Genomic DNA, 17,422 nt, shown 5'->3' with positions numbered 1-17,422 from the left:
CCCAAAAGGCTGTACATTTTCTAGCTACAGTCTAAATCGCTTAAAAAATTGAAAAGCCAGCATGTTCCATTTAGAATGCAGTCCGGTTAGGTGACAGGTTCCACTGCATGGCTTAAAATCAATCAATGTTTATCGGCTGCATAAAGGATGTTGTAGTGGGATGTTTTATAGAGCAGGTAAACGGAAGGGCTGGCGGCCTCAGGGAACACGTGGTGGTTCAGGGCGGTGTCCATCTCGTCCACGTATTCCACCTGAAGGGCGATGCTCAGCGCCTGGGACAGGGCCGTGATCTGGATGTGGTCACACTCCATGGCCATGGGCTCCACCTCCTGCAAAGCCAGAATGAACAAGCCAGCTCAGAGAGGACAGGGAGTCCCCTGTGGTGCTCGGGACGATGGTCACAGCCTTGTGGGGCGGGTGTTGTCATGCCCACTTCACAGAGGGAGCTGGGAATTGCAGAAACTGAACCTGGATTTTTTTTCTCCTTATTCCAGATGAGTAATCTGGAGGGAGTGCGGGGACCTTCAGGTTGGCATCAAAGAACCTTAGAGCTGAAAGGGACCCTGTCATCAAGGGATTCTAAGTGTAAGTGCTTACAGGCTAGGCCAGTGGGTGGTGGGCTGCGTGAGCATGAGGCCGGGGAGCAGGAGGCAGCGCAGTGGCAGGGGTGTCCACAGAGAGAGGGCAGCTGCTATTTTAGCTGCTGCAGATGGTTACCGTGTGGAAGGACCTAGGAGCTTGATCTTTTGATTTCTTAAAAAAGAAATCCAGATGTTCACCTGAAAACTGCCCAATTTGAAAATGTCGGCTACTCCTTCAGACAAATACATCATAAACAAAACCACGTCTTGGGACGAATGTGACTGGAGCCGCTTCCCCACGACTCTGTAAAGGGCCCCAAGTCCAAAGCCATGATATTCCAGGTGCAAAATCTCCAGGGAGGGGAAATGACTTTCCCTAAGCCACACGGCTCAGCTCAAGTAGAGCCTGTCCGCAGCTTGCCAGACCAGTGCAGTTTGAATCACAACTGCAGATGTGACCCCCACATCCCCTGGGCAGGGACAGTGGTGCTGAAGTAGGAGACCAGCAGTGCAGGGCCAGGGCTGTGTCCCCAAGGCCGGAGACCCTGGGGACCTACGTGAGTGCAGAAGTCTTTGATGTCCATCTCCTCATCGATGAAGTGTTGGAAGAAGTCTGCTCGGTTCTTGATGAAGGCTGACGTGAGCAGGCGCAAGAACTGCACAACCCGGTCTGAGGCGCTCTGGTCATTGAACACCTTCAGGAGACTGGACACTGAGCCGTCCTTCTCCACGAGCTCCACCACGCTGTAAAACTGCACCCCGCCAGCCATCAGCAGGGGAGACCCACAAGACCTGCCCATCCCACGAGACGCCCTCAAGATGTTTGAGATGCTCAGGCTGCAGTAGTGAAGCAATCTTAGATTCTACCAAAACCAAGTACTGGGCTTAGTGCTTCAGCCCAGAGGCCCGGCTGGGGAACAGGCATGAGCCTTCCTCCACAATCAGAGCCGCAGGGACTGGGAGTCCTCACCAGTGGACGAGTCAGAGATGGGATGAAAGAGGGGTCTCTCCAGAGGAAAGGCAGGGCCCTGGGCTCCCTGTACCCACACATCCCCCAGCAGAAAGCAACTCTCCTTCCCCAGCTCCAGCTGGGAGGAGCAAGGGGCCACCAATGCAGAGCTCTGGTGAGGGTGCGCCTGCCTCTGCCAGTGTGGAAGTACCAGGAGGACTCACGGCATTAAAGAAGTTTCGGAACTTGTGCTCCTCAAAGCCGGCAGCCAGAAGGTCATTTGGGGTCTGCAGGACACGTTCTTTGAACCTGAGGTGGAGCAGACAGGGTGGTTACAGGAGAACACGAGGCACTGCTCAGACCACCCAACCTCACACACACCAGAAGGCCTAACCCTCAACAGCCAATCCTCCACCAGGCAGCCCGCCAGATCCCTCCCTCTGGGACATTCAGGGCGGATCTGCCACAGAATGGGGGAGCCCTCAGATCCCGCCCCGCTCACTTGAGGATCTCTCTGCTCTTGCCCAGCAGAGACTCCAGGTAGGAGTAGCCCAAGGCCCGGTAGAAGCAGTTCCCATCCCCTTTGATCTTGCGGATCGCGGTGAACCTTTTGCTGAGTTCCTGTGGGGGAGAGGACGTGGACATTGGCAGCGACAGTGACTGTCATTCATGGGGGTCACAGGCCGGCCTGGCCACAGGCCCAGCCGCCTCCTCTCCCAGATAATACCTGAGCCCTCCCCCCTCCCCTACCCTTTTTCACTCCACAAATGCACCCATATGCAGACTGTGGCCTGCTGTCAGGCGGGGAGACATCCCCTGTCCCCAGGCAGCCAGCTGATGAGGGCACTGGGTCCTGGGTGGCAAAGGCAGAGGAGCTTCCTGGAGGAGAGGGAGGGAGGAGCAGCAGCTGGCCGTGGGCCTGTGGGTGCTTCTAGGTGGAGGGCTGAGCCTCCTTGGGCACCGGCGTGGTGTTTTTCAATGCCAAATGTTTTTCAGTGCTGCCCCCACTCCCAGTTCACAGCCCTGCTCCTAGCCTGGATCCCCTCCTGCCCCATGGGGCAGCAGTTCCTACCATGGCTATGAGAAAGCTCAGAGCTGGCCTGGGCCACCTCAGCAGCTGGCGGAGAGGTGCTCCAGGGACACCCTCTTTTCTCCTTCCCAAGGGATGGGAGAGTGTGCCTCCCCGCACCGCCCTTGCTCCTGCCCCTGGGAGTGCTCCCTGTGGCCTGAGTGGGCCTCTGGACACCATCATCACAGACCCAAGCTGCTGCCTGACACCTGCCCCGCAAAGAAGCCTCTCAGAATAAGTAACGGAAACCAGGCACAGAGGCCCACACCTGTACTCCGAGTACTTGGGAGGCTGAGATAGAAGGATCACAGGTGCAAGGCCAGCCTCAGAAACTTAGAAAGAGCCTATTTTATTATTATTATTATTATTATTATTATTATTATTATTATTATTATTATTATTATTAATTTTTGGTGGTACTGGGGATGGAGCCCTTTTACCTCCGGGCTACACTCCCAGACCCATTTTATATTTTTATTTGGAAACAGGGTCTCTTAAGCCAGCCAGGGAAGCTGGCTTTGAGCCTGCGCGATCCTCCTGTCTCCGCCTCCCAAGCATGGAGATTACAAGCGTGCACCACCACGCCCACCTTCAAGAGTCTATTTTAAAAATAAAAATAAAGCCAGGCATGGTGGTGCACGCTTGTAATCCCCGTGCTTGGGAGGCGGAGACAGGAGGATTGCGCAGGTTCGAGGCCAGCCTCCCCGGCTGGCTTAAGAGACCCTGTTTCCAAATAAAGATATAAAAAATAGGTGTCTGGGAGTGTAGCCCAGAGGTAGAAGGGTTTCCAGGAACCCCATCTCCACCAAAAAAATAAAATAAAAAATAAAAAGGGCCGGGATGTAGCTAGAGATAGAATGCCTCTTGGTTCAATCCCTAGTACCAAAAAATAAATAAATAAATAAATAAATGGCCCCAGTGGTGTGCCTGTGCCTAGGGGACTCAGAGGAGGGCGGCAGCAGGCAGCACGCCCTGGCAGGGAGAGGGAGCCCCTTCCACGCACATGCAGGGAAGAGTGGAGGATGCGGCCGGAGGATGAGGGGCCTCGCTCTACCTGCAGCTCCTGTCCTAAGGGGTTCCCACAGCCCCAGGAGTCCCCCCTTCCTGAGCAGTCACCTGGAGCAGAGGCTAGGCATGTGGCTTAGGAGATCAGCTATCTGGGTCCAAATCCCAGCGGGGCCACTCAAGAGCTCTAGGGCTGAGCCTCAGTTTCCCTAGCAACAAAGTGGGGATAATAGAAAGCACTGCCTCACAGAGTTATAATAAAGTCTCAGTTAGTCAATCAAGCATTTTGGATAGTACTTATATTTTTTAAATATTTTTTTCTTGCAAGGAATGGCTTTCTTGCTAAGACATATGCCCAGCATCAGAAGGTTCTGGTCCTAACTCTCAGCCTTCAAAGAGGCACCCGCTTCTTTAGTCTCAAGCCCAGCCCAGTTACTTTAGGATCTCCTCTCCTGGCCTTCTCTCTCACCTGGATTTTCCTCTGGTAGATCCTGTTTTCAGGATGGTCCCGAAGAATTGACAGAATGTCACATTTTTCTGATATTAGATTGAAAGATGTTTCACTCTGAAAGACAGAAGAAGAAATGCTGTGACGATTCAGAAAGCCTTGATGGGGTGGGTGGTTCCGCTGGCTCACTAGCCTGTGTCTTCTGAGCTGCCAGCTACAGGGCCCCGCACATGACACCTCTCAGGGGGTGCAGGTGAGCCTCTGACAAGCACCCCAGGACAGGGGGGGGGTGACTGGCATCATCTCGTAAAGAGGTCTCCTAGATTATAAGAAAATCGATCTTGTAACCTGCAAACTGATTCACTTTATAAAATATAATAGCTCAAATCTCATGAAGCTTCATGTTGGAGTACAGTATGTCCTGTCTCCCTCAATCCTTGTTCTCAGCCACTCATTCATTCTGACTTTTATTCATCCACCAATTCCTGAACACCCAGCCACGCTGGCAAGCATGGTGTTGCATGCTGGAAACAGAGGGGACTCTCTAGCATCCTTCAGGCTCAGGGTCTAGAGGAAAAGCAGTGGTGATACTGGGCAATAAGGTGGGGGGCCAGGGGAGGCCACCCGTGTGTTACTGGAGGAGGCAGCCATGCCAGGAAGGGTTCAGAGATCAGAGCTCAGGGGCTGATGGGCATGGAGGGCATCTGCCCACACACCTACCAGCCAAGTTCATGGCAGCCTGGCTCTAAGTCTAGGGCAATTCCATCCCAGAAAGATGAGCCTGCCACGTCAGGGGCTCAGCTGGCAGGAGGGACCATGGCAGAGGGAAGCTCCGGGCTGGCTTCTAACAGAGACCTCCCCTCTGCCTCGTGTCTTTCTGCCAAGTGCCCGGGCACAGACAAGTGGGGATGCACCCTGCTTCCAGCTCACCCCATGACCCTCACTCAGAATAAAAATACTGCAAGGGGAAGGGGGCTCATGTCACTTAAACTCCATTGAAATGGAATGCCCGGGCTCCTGCACATAACCCAGGAGACCGCTGTATGCAGCCATGCTGGCTGGAAGGTGATGTTCCTTAAATGGAAGCCCACCTTACACCATGACACTCAGCAGTCACTGCAGCGCGTCTCTTCCACCCATCACCTCTGACCGCAGCAGTCTTTCTGGAGACCCCTTGGCCACCCACAGCCCGCGCTCGGGGTGAGGGGCTCTGATGTTACAAGCCCCATCTCCGCTGGGACTAGCATCCCCGGGTCTCGATAATTTGTTTTCTCCAATGCTGAGCACCCCAAAGCAGAGTGCTGGGCCCCAAGATGACATGGCGCGCCCACAGTGACTTCTGGGCTCCTCCTGTCTCCACACAGTACACACTGCAAACTTCTGACAGTGACCTTCTTTGGCCCCGACTCCTGTGCCCAGCCAGCATCAGGGCTGGGAAGGGGCCTTTCTAGGAGGCAACAATGACCCCACCCCCAAGGTCTCCAGCGCCACTCAGCCTCCCTTATCTGCCCTGACCCCTATTTGGGGGGAGCACATATTTGGGAATACAAAGAGGAGACAAGAAGAATGAAGTGTGAGTTCAAGAGAGAATCCAGCAGGGGACCATGGACACTGCATGGTGCAAGTGGATTTTATTCATTCATTCAACAAACTTCTCCTCCCCCCACCCTCGGCCCCCATGCCAGGCCATCTGGCCTCAAACCTATGTTCCTCCTGTCTCCACCTCCCAAGTACAGGGATTACAGGTGTACACCACCACACCCTGCTGCATATTTATATATTATTCTCTAAATGTTGTGAAATCCTCTTTCTTCTCCCAGGACTATTTAGAGTCTACCCCTCTGACAAATAGTCCCAGATCTGCCTTTGGGCTTGGGTTGGTGCCAGCACCCCCTAGTGGTTCCAAGTGTTTACTGGGGTACCTTAGTGACAAGTGGGTTTCCACCTTGGCCTTTCAAGTGTCTGCCTAGCACACCTCCAGAATGACTCAAGTCCCTGCCCAGCTCCCCACCAGAATAACCTTGGTGTCACCCTAAAATAAGACTAGAGACTTAACCTCCCTGGAGAACCTAGAGACATCCTTGATTTACTAGCCCATAAATCAGAAAAGATGCTCTGGGTTTGACCCCGGCTGGCACTAATTGGTGTTTGCTTTTAAAACCCTGGCTGAAAATTTCCAGGATGCTATGGCGAAAGAATCTACAGGCCATGCCTGACGCCCTGTCGGATCTAATCAGGCCACATGAAAGGATGTTAGCTGCTCTTTAATTACTGGTTTGCAAATAGATGCTACTTAAGTCAGGCAGACAGCACCTCAGCTCAGAAACAGTTTTTTAGCAGGTGGAGGCTAGGAACATATTTCACTGACAATCTCAACAGCCAGGCTGAGTGTACCTGTAGCCCTGGCTTCCAGGAGGAGCTCACTGTGGGCTCCTAGCCAGCTGGTCTCCCTCCTGGACTGCCTGGGCAGGGCCAGACCCCGCCTCCAGAGCCACAGCTCAAAACACTAACTCCTGCCCAGCCTTACCTGCCAGTGGGGCACCGTCCCCTCTCAGAAGTTCCAACTCACTTCCAGAGCCCCAACAAGGCTCCAGCCCTGGCCCTGCCTGCCTGGAGCTGGGATTTCCACAGTGGGCAGTCCCAGGCACTAGAAGGAAATGACCTTTTAAAGGCCTACTTGTGGGCATGATATATAATGAATGTAAGCATGAAGTGCTCAAAAGTGTTTTGCTGATGAGGTGAATGATCAGAATATTTGGAGAGCCAGGCAGGGTGGAACACACCTGTAACCTCAGCACTTGGGAGGCTAAGAGGATCACAGGTTTGAAGTTTGAGGCTAGCTTCAGTGACTTTAGTAAGACCCTGTTTCAAAATAAAAATAAAATAAGTTTGGGGGTGTAGCTGGGAGGTAGAATGGTTTGAGTTTAAAAGTTCGGAGGCCACAGATGTAGGGGAGACCTATTACCCAGTATGAGTTCTCTGTTGCTGCTACAACAAATGAGGACAAACCTGGTGTCTTAAACAATACACAATTTTTTGGGGGTGGGGAAGTTTAAGTTAGGAGTCCAAAATGAGTCTCACTGGGTTAAAACCCAGACATAGCCAAGACTGGCTCCTTTGCTGCTTGCCTTTCTCAGTTGTTAGAGGCTACCTGTTCCCTTCAACCCTTCCTTGCATGGCTCTGGCCTCTCCTTCAGTCATCACCTCCACTAACTCCGAGCTCCTGCCCTCCTCCCTCTTCTAAGGACTGTTGTTACATCACTGCACCTACCTGGGTAACTCAGCATACTCTCCCGTCTTAGACCTTTAATTTGATCACACCTTCAGAATTCCTCTTGCTGTGGTAACATATCCCTAGGTTCTAGGGCAGAGAATTTGGGCATCCTTGGGGGTAATTACTCAGCAGCTACCTGTCCCTTTTCTGCTGTTTGGGTAAGAAATCAGAGAAGACCCTGCATCTGAGACCCAGCCCCCTGGGTCACAGTTACTGGGTGGCTCTGCAGAGACCCTGAGCCTGGGCACTGACCGTCCTCATCTACTACCTGGTCTCACACAACACCCTCCCAGTGGACCCTCAGGTTGTCTCTCTTGCCTGACCTCTCACTAGGGCTCCAGCCTCAAACACCCACTAGCCATTGAGATATCAGAGCAACATCTCCCAATTCACCTGTCCCTTTGGCTCCCTACATGGCCCTCCACCCAGCCGAGTGTGACCCCCAAACCCAAGAGCCTTTCTCCACTCTCTTGTCCCACTGACTCTGCTCCTGGGTCTAATGGCACCAGCGTGGGTGCACATTCACCCCATCTTGCTCTCTCCAGCCCTGTCCTGCCCTTCTGCCAGGTATGCCTCCACCACGCTATGACAGGGCAAGAAGACCCTGGCCTGATGCCCGCCCCTTGGTCTTGGACTTCCCAGCCTCCAGGATTATTAGCCAAACAAACCGCTGTTCGTTCTAAAGCACCCAGTCTGTGATAGCCTGTGATAGCTGCACAACTGAACTAAGACATAAAATTGGAACCAGGAGTGGGGTGTTGACAGAAGAAATGCCTGAAAACAGAAGTGGCTTTGGAGCTGGCTGATAGGCAAAGGTGGGCTGGTTGCTGTATTGGATGCTGGAGACAAATAGCCTCTGTCACTGTGAACAGAGCATTAAGGGCCGTTCTAGAACAGGCTCAGAAGAGTGAGCTGTGGAGAAAGTCCGAGTCCTCTAGAGACGACTTGAGCGGTGGTGACTAGAATGCTGGTAGAAATCTGGACTATAAAGGTCCTGCTTATGAGGACTCAGTTGGAAATAAGGAACTACGTGTTGGAAACTAGAGGAAAGGCCATCCTCTTCATGAAGTGGCAAAGAACCTGGCTGCACTGCATCCATGCCCACGGCTCTGCAGAAGGCAAAATCTAAGAGCAATGGACAAGGTAGGATATCTGGTGGAAGAGTACCCAGGGCACTCTACCCCTGACCTACACCCCTATCCCTTTCTATTTCTTATTTGAGACTTCTTGCTAAGATGCCGAGGCTGACCTTGAATTTACAATCCTCCTGCCTCAGCCTCCTGAGTTGCACCCGGGCAGTGTGGCTTCTCTTAACCACACGGATTAAAGTGAGAGAGACGTGAAATGATTTAAAGGTGGAATTTAACATTAAACAGAATGAAGGATTTGGAAAGAATGGAAATGCAACGGTGGGAGAGGAACCCGAGGCTGGGGCCAAGTGGCCGCTGGCTGGAGATTTACATGGACAGATGGCAACCTGTTACTTTTCCTTCTTGTACATTTTTCTCTTTGGGGCAGGAGCACCCATCCAGGCTGCCTCAGCATGGTGTGTCGGGTGCATACAGCTTGGGTAACTTCCCGGGATCCTAGCTGGTGGGGACTGGCCTCGGGAGGGGCCCACCTGAGCCCTGTCCACAGAAGACTTACTCAAGACTCTGGACTTTGAACTTTTGGGTAGGGGCCAGACGAGTTCAAACTTTGGGGGCCAGTGGAATGGAAATAAATGCAGTTTTCATGTGAGAAGGACATCAGTTTCGGGGAAAGGGGGCAGAATGCTAATGGTTTGGATGTCCCCTCCCAAACCCACGTTGAAATTTAACTGCCCCAGCCAGGCACACTTGTAATCCCCGCGCTTGGGAGGCGGAGACAGGAAGATCGCGCAGGTTCGTAGCCAGCAGCTCTGGCTTAAGAGACCCTGTTTCAAAAATATAAAGTAGGTCTGGGAGTGTGGCCTGGAGGTAGAAAAGGGCTTCCAGGAACCCCAGTACCACCAAAAAAAAAAAAAAAAAGAAAGAAAGAAAAAGAAAAAGAAATTTAACTGCCCCTACAGCAGTCCTCAGGGGGGGAGCCTTTTGGGATTGTGAGAGCTTTTACCATGGGAGGGGTCTCTCCCTTCTGGTTCTATCTCCTTTCCCCTCTGCCACACGATGCCTTCCTCCATGCTGTGATGCAGAAAGAAGGCCCCGGCCAGATGGCAGCCCCTTGACCTTGGACTTCCCAGGCCCCAGGATGGGAAGCCAATGCATTTTTGTTCATTCTAAATCACCCAGCCTGTGGTTTCTGTTACAGCCATACAAAACCGACTCAGTCACCCTCCAATGGTTCCTCCCTGAGGGAAAGCTTTGACACTGGAATGGGCTGCGCTCAGCCCTCGCTCCCCTGCTGACCTGACCTCAAGCCACACAGCCTGAGTCTTGTTCCTCTGACAGGACACACTCGTTTCTACCCAGAGCCTTTGCACACCCACCACCTTCTGCTTGGCATGCTCCTCTTTCTATGCCTCAGGTGGCTCCGCCCCTAGCGAGGCCTCCCCTGGCCACCTGTCTGAAGCCACCCCAGTGCCTCACCCTGCTTTATTTCTCCAGGGCATGCAGACATGATCTGGCAGGGGGGCTTCCTCTGTTTCCCTCCACTACAATCAACACTAGAATGCGGGTGGCATAGGCTGAAGCCGACAAAGCCACAGGGCAGAGCTGCCCACGGCCTTGGGGGCCCAACTCCTGCCTGAGTGTGTCCAGCAGGAAGGGTGTGTGTCAAGGTGATTATTCTGGAACCTTGAGATTTCATATTGTCCACCCAACACCTGTTGGGTGTTGGGACTTTGCTAGACTCCTGAAGCTGGGCACAGGGCAGTAACCCAAAAATATAAACTGAGTGTTGAATTGACTGTGTCCTCCTCCCCCGACACCAGAGTCCGTGTACTGAAGTCCCAGCTCCCAGACCTCCGAGTGTGCCCTTACTTGGTAATAGGGTTGTCGCTGGTGTAGTTAGTTAAGATGATGTCACACTGGAGCAGGGCGGGCCTCTGATCCTATGACTGCTGTCCCTATAAAATGGGGAAATGTGGATGCAGACACACAGCGTGTGGGGGCAGGAGCTCCAAACAGGCCCGGGACAGACCCCTCTGTGGCATCCTCAGAGGAGCGTGGCCCTCCCCACACCTTGATCTTGTGAGAGAACAAATTTCCACTGTTCTATCCCACCCAGTTTGTGGTGGTCTGTTAGCACTGCGCCAGCAAACTTACACACTGCGGGAATGAATGAGGTAATTGGTTGGCTGGGGCTCCAGTCTGGCCGCCTACGACCTGTCGCGCTGCCGGAGACTGTCCAAGTCACCCATCTCTGAGTTGTCACCGCAACGGTCCCCCCATGTGCAGACAGCTCAAATTCCACAGAACAGCACAGGCAACCCTCCAAGAACATTCTGATGCCCCTAGACTTCTAGATCACTTTCCTGGCCTCTCCCACGTTTCCTGCATCTACAGAGTCCACTTGCCTTCTCCAGGACACCCCACTCTTGAAGCCCCCTGTCTGGAATGTGCTCTTCCGCAATCCTTCCCAAACGCTCCTACACATCTTCCAACACCTCTTCAATGAAGCTTTTCCCAGTGCTCCTCCCTCCCCTTCCCTCTGTCCTCCCAGAGCCCCTGAGCCATCATTGCCCAGCAAGGCCCCAAGAGAGTGCTGGAAGCTTGGTTGACAAATGACAGAATTCGGCCCAAGAGACTCTGGTGGGCTTACCATACACGCCCCACAGGCTCCCGCTCATACACCTGCAGCGAGCATGAGACCTCACTACTGAAGCTCCAGGGACTTCGTGGCTTCCGCAGGGACCCTGCCTCAGTCCAGCCCGGCATCAATGACACAAGGAAAACATTGTCTTTTGAGAAGCCTTCTCTTCTACCACCTCCTGCACCAAACACAAAAACCCACCACCCAGCCCAGGGCCAAGCATGGCACAGAGCACACCATAGGCACTCAATAAATGCCAGGTGCACACGTGAGAATAAGTCTGCGCAGCCTCCAGCACCACCCTCCCGATGACTCCGGGCAGACGTCCTGTTTGGTGGGTGAACCACCTCCTCCCTCTTTAGGGCACCCAGGCACCCCAGGCTGCCCACTAACAGGTTTTCTAAGCCCAGGGCACATGGGAGGGCAGAGTCAGCGTCCCTGCTGCCCCGAGTGCTCTCGGCTACCCTGTGGTGCCAGAAGGCATGCCAGCCTCCAGCACGCGGTGGCCAAACCCATCATTACCCCAGCATCGGCCACTCCCTGGTGGGTGATGGAAACCCACCTGGGCCACCTTCCAGGAGCAGCAGAACCAGGTAAATCCTTGGGCACCAGGTAGAACAGGAAACTGGTGCTTCCAGATGCCCCAGGGTCCCACCCATGGCCATGGGAGGCCGGTTCGGCTGGGACAGCCTGGTTCAGATGCCCTGGCTGCCCACACCACCCTCAGACCGTGCCTAGCTGTGAGTAGCTTGAACCCGTGACCCGGCTCTGCAGCATCCCACAGCAGTGACCCATTTTCCTGCCCAGATGTGGTTATCATGGCAAAGGCTTCAGGGAGGTGCCAGGGCTCCGCATGGTCCTCACAGCAGCTGTGGGGCCAGCGTGCAGGACTCACGGACCCAACCAAGCCTCTCACTTTCCAGAGGGGGCAGGTGAGATTGGGGAGCCCAGGGCTATGTGTCCCCAAGCCAGGTCACCAGCTCTTGCAGGCTGTCCATAAGTTCCCTGAAGCCCCTGCTCAGGGTTGAAAGCTTTTAGGAGGCCATCACACCCAATCCCCTGCAGAAGGTCTCACCCCCATGGCAACCCTGAAGGTGGACTCAAGTGATACTGAGAGCACTGGACTGGGAGTCTAGAGGCTGGGGCCCAAGTTCCAGTCTGAGCACCATCACCATTGGTATCAGTTCCTTCCCTGTCTGGCCTCAGTTTCCCCAGTTGTCCAAATCTAGGGTTAGGCCTGGCTTAGAGGGTCTCTGGGGCCCCTTCTGTTCAAACAGGAGTCTGGATACTGAGTTCTTCCAGTCTGCTTCTGCTAGACCTCCAACTCCTGCCTCACAACTCCAGGCAGCTTCCCTGGGTGGATCCTAACCCCAAAGACCTGTTGACAACGGAGGATGGAGCAGATGTCCAGCCGCCCATGGGGACAAGTGGGTGGCCACCCATACGGGCCCTAAGTCCACTCTTGGGGTTGTGACAGCGAGGCAGGAGAGAGGTGGGCTTTGGTGGTGGAGCCCTCAGCGATTGGGGTCATGAGCTGCAGGTGGCAGGGCTATTTAACAGAGAGGGGGCGCCCATAGTAGTCCTGGGGGCTCCCCGGCCTGCTCCTGTCCTGGGCACTTCCCTTGCGACTTCAAGGCTGCGCTGTCCGGCCACCTGGGGCGGCGCGCCAGGGCTGGGGGCCTCGCACCCATGTGGACCTCCTGGGCTGGACGTCCCAAGGGAAGGGTGCACGTCCTGGGGTTCGTACTCGGTGTTCCCGGGGTTCTGAACGCCGCGGGCACCCGGCTGGGGGCTGAGCCCGCGCCCACCCAGCCGCGCGCGCACATGCGCCCTGGCGACGCCGCCGCCCCCGCGCCCCTGCCCGTCTCCCCCAACACTCACCATAGTGACCCGGGCCGTCGGGCCGCGTCCCGCCCCAGCGAGGAGCGATCCGGTGCGGGAGGGTGCCGCGGGAGGCGCTGGTCGGCTCCACCGTGGGGTCGGACGGCGGGGGCCTCGACGGCGCGGGGGCGTGCGGAGAATACACCCGACCGCTCCGCCAACCAAAGGTTAGACGGCCACTGTGTCCCAGCAAGACACACGCCCCGCGATTGACGTCGGAGGCGAGCAATCAGAAACCGGGACGCGGGACGTCACAGAAAGTGGGTGGGACTTGGCGCGCCCCGCAGCCTATGTGTCTGGGCCCGTTTGACAGGATGCCGCCCCCTTTTAAAGAAACAGCGCTTTTAACCAGCCGAGGAATTAGCCCACCCTAGAAAGACAGGTCCTCATTCGTGAAGGCTGAAGGGTTTTTAACTAAAACAGCAAGTTGAAGTCTTCTGAGAGGTTAGCTGGCCCTCATTAATTTATAAACAAGGTCAGGTCACATAGTACAGTTTGCTCCAGGTCAGAGGACAGGCATGTTTCAGGAAGCACGTGCCCAGTAACATCAAGTTACCTGCCTGCCCCCGGGCCCCATATAGCTACTAAATAATATTTCGTGTAGCTACTAAGTAATATTTTACCCCAGCGCATGAATCAGTAGGTTGCCACGCACCCAAATTTTCAGCATCGTGGGTTCTGTGACTCTGGAATTGGAGGGGTGTGTAGGAGGCACAGACCATGAATCAGGTTCAGGTGACTCACCTGAATGCAAGCTCATTATTATCGGACCTCAAACAAGGAACATTTATCACTCAAAGCCTCATCCACCAGCCCCGACCCATGGAGGAGCTCCCGTGTGTCCTCCCGGAGGTGTGTGTGTGGGAGGGGGACATGGACACATTGTGTGTGGGATAAAGGGGACATGGGCACATTGCAGGTACCAGCTTTAAAGTACAGGTGCTTGCATGGAATGCGACAGCATTTGATAGGAGCCACCCTTCGCGTTTGGATCTTTTCCTGAGCTAGTGATGAGTCTGATACTCTCAGGTTGCTGAGCAGTGACGCTCCCAGGCAGGCCCCTGATCCGGAGGGGACTGTCTTAAATGCAGATGTGTGGTGGGGTAGGGGTGTTAAATGCACTTCCAGCTTATGTTACTTTTAGCTTATGATAGGCTTGTCAGATAAGAGCACATCATAGTTTGAGGGGCACCTGTATCAATGCTTCCAGGCACCTGGATTAGGCAACCATCTTCCCCATCCACCCTCAAGCCTGGAAGGAGCCCTGGCTGGAATCCACCAGGAACCCTGGGCCCCTGGCCCCGGGCTCTGCGGCTCCCAGCTGTGTGTCCTCAGGCACTCCCAGACACTCTGGGACCTTTCGTCCCTCATTAAATGAGAAGGGTGGACAAGCCGGGTGGCTATTAAAAAGGTTTTTAAAAATCTATGGAGGAGTGAGGCGTTTAAGTAAAAACTGCCTGAATCACAGCATCTGTGGATGGCATCTTTTCCTAATCAACACGGGAATGGGCAGAGAAAAATGTTAATCTCTTCTGACAAATCACACTTCTTAGGGAACTTGTCCAGGGTGATGGGAAAAGAAAATCTTTTTGCACAGCGTCTAGTCGGTTTTCAAGTCGGAGTTGAAAACGGGAACAGTCTCGGGCAGGGTCACACAGGTCCTGTCCGGAGTGAGTGGCCCCCTCGCCCTGCACGCCAGCTACCTGATCCAGGTGTGTGTGTTGGGGAAGACTGAGGTCTGCAGCTTGAGGGGAGCCTAAGGCCTGGGTGTCCTCCAGCAGGGCACCTGGCCCCTGCTGTGGCCACCCGGCCTTCAAAGCTGGGCTCTGCTGCCCACGTGACCGTGACTCATGGTCTGGCCTTTCTCACACTCACCGGCACAGAGAGCTCTCCCAGGTGGACCCCACCTTGACCTGGGCTCCACAGTGTGCTCCGGCCCCTCCCTCATTCCTTCCTGACCCCCCCTTCCTCAGGGCAGGAGCTTACGAGGATGGCTTCAAGATCCAGACCCTCTCCAATGTTTTCCTTCCCCTCAGCACCCTCACTTCCTCTGCTTGTCACCTCTCACCTGACCTTTGGTGCCTCCTCCAGGAAGCCTTTCTTGATTGGCCAGCAGTCACAAATTCCCTGCATCTCCTCGCCATGGAAACCCAGCCTGTCCTGGTGCTGATCCCTTGCTACTGTGATTTGAGGGGGAGTCGCCATGGTAACGTGAGTGTGGGCAGCACCGTCATGATGCACATCCCGTGGGACCACTGCTTGAGGAAGCCATACCTCTCTGAACCTCAGTCTCCTCATCTGTAAAGTGGGCTCTTCATTCCCATCTTAAAGACCGAGTAAGATGACCATGAACAGCACCTGATACTGGCCTCGGCATACACTGCATCCAGTAAATGTGGGCTTGGCCTGGGGGTCATCTGGAGTCTGAGTCTTTTTCACCCTGGTGTGACAAAACCTAAAGGGACAGGTCAGGATGAAGCCTGAGACCGGTGGCTCCTGCTAGTAGCTGCTCTTGGGGTCTGGGTTTGGAATGTCCCAAAAGGCTCTTGTTAAAAGCATGTCCTCAGTGCAGGAAGGATTAGAGGTGGGTATGGCTGCAGGAGGGAGGCCACTGGAGGTGTGACCTTGGAGGCTGTCTGTCCCTGGCTGCTTCCTGTCCCTCTTTCTGCATCCAGCCCAATGATGCTCGAGAGCAGTGTCCCTCCCCCATCTCCTGCTGCCGCCGTGTCTGCCCTGGAGCTGGTCAACTATGGACTGAACCTCTGAAATCCTGAGCCCTACACAAAGCTCAGAGGTAGAATGCCCCTGAGTTCAAGCCTTAGTACACACACACACACACACACACACACACACACACACACACACACGCAGAGGTTGGGTAGGATTGTAACAAGGTCAGAGATGGCTCACACAACACTCTTGCTTCTCTGCAACAAAGAAGTTGCCCACACAACCCCAGGGGAAAGCGAGGGTGGGAGGGAGACTCCGATCAGTTGAGCAATGCTTTCCCACAGCCAGGGACACAGGGCACAAGTGAGGGGCATTTGAGTGAGGAGAAACAAAGGATGGCTGGGGAGCCACCCTGAGCATCTGCTGTGGCTTCTCAAAGGGAGGGTAAGAAAACCCGTGAGAGGGGTAATTGCACCAACCACACTTCCTTCTGGGTTAAACATGACCTGCAGCCCCGGAAGGACCATGCACAGGACAGTTTTCCAGCTGCTGCTTCTGGGATCTTGACCGGCTGAGTTCTGAAAGTCATATATATATATTTTTTTTCTTTTTGTACTGGGAATTGAACCCAAGGGCATTCTACCTCTGAGCCATACCCCAGCCCTTTTTATTTTTATTACATTACATTTATTTATTTATTTATTTATTTTTCAGTACTGGGGACCTTCTATTACACCCAAAGATCCTTGCCTGGAGAGGATATGAGATGTTACTAGAGCAGATTATTAGGATATAAATGCCAATTCACTTTCGTAGTGTTTCCAGATAAAGGAAACACTGGGCTTGTGCTCACTGAAGTCTGCGATCACTTCCTCCTCCGTGAGGATACTTGGGAGAAAGCTGGAGAATCCACGCTCCCAGCTTCACAGCACCCGGGCATCCCATCAGAAAGTTCTCATGGTGGGGGAGCAGCCAGGACCCTCATTTACGCCCCAGTCAGACACGGGAGTCACAGGTAAGGACGTAGCTCCTGCCCTCTGCCCACTTCTGCTGTCCTGGACAGCAGCGGGGATCCAGTCTCAGACTCTGAATTCAACATCCACCTGTTCAGCTCTCACCTAACAGCTGCTGGTGAGGGTCAAGTGAGCATGGGCACCAAAGGGCACAGAAATAGTGCCCGGGAGGGGGCTCCTGCAGACGCCTGATAAGAGATGGGGAGGGACCTGCAGGTGTGAGGGTGTTGGGGACATTTGCAATGGCCTCATGTCCCACACAGCCCACTCTGAGCCGGGGACAGTCTGGGTCACTGCGATACCTGTCCCGTGGGTTATAAATGCCAGCCTGGGCCCCTGAGCAAGGGTGGGCAAAGGTTGAGTGTCCAGCATTGTCCCGGCTGACCATGAAGAGGCTTCCTTTAATCTCTGTTGGCCAACCTCCTTATCTGGTGGGTGGACCTCAGGTGGGAACCCCAAGTCTCAAGGCTGAGAGCCAGGGGGACTCACTCAGAGAGCAGGGGCCAGTGGTATAGGGAGACACATAGTGAGAACCAAGGCCGGTGAACTCTGAGAAAGGGCAGTATCCTGGGGGGCACAATCACATGGACTGGCTCCCCATGCTAGGGTGAATCTTGGTTTGGAGAGACTGGAACATAAAGTGTGTGGGTGTATCAGACAGCTACTGCTGCATGACAAATAGCCTCCGACTTTCACTGCGCATAAACATGCATTTCCTATTCCTGCGCTTGTGGGTTGGCTGACGATTTGGATGATTTAGGTGTATCCAGGCTGCAGGTTAGATCTATGACAACTCCACA

At 54.2% G+C, this 17,422-nt stretch overlaps 1 protein-coding gene across 1 annotated transcript; it reads right to left on the bottom strand.

Annotated features, from left to right (window-relative positions):
- Positions 1-122: 122 nt before the first annotated feature.
- OTUB2 (OTU deubiquitinase, ubiquitin aldehyde binding 2) lies at positions 123-15,144 on the bottom strand (the record flags this gene model as incomplete). Its single annotated transcript, XM_080707194.1, has 8 exons — positions 123-329; positions 1,139-1,333; positions 1,755-1,839; positions 2,033-2,151; positions 4,074-4,169; positions 11,621-11,658; positions 12,940-13,118; positions 15,008-15,144. 8 exons carry the CDS (start codon positions 15,142-15,144, stop codon positions 123-125), a joined length of 1,056 nt encoding a protein of 351 aa, XP_080563320.1.
- Positions 15,145-17,422: the final 2,278 nt, after the last annotated feature.

This window comes from Muscardinus avellanarius (genome assembly GCF_963383645.1).
Source record: "Muscardinus avellanarius genome assembly, chromosome: 12".
Lineage (NCBI taxonomy): Eukaryota > Metazoa > Chordata > Mammalia > Rodentia > Gliridae > Muscardinus > Muscardinus avellanarius.
The sequence above is the reverse complement of the archived record's forward strand: the minus strand, read 5'-3'. Positions and strand labels throughout refer to the sequence as shown.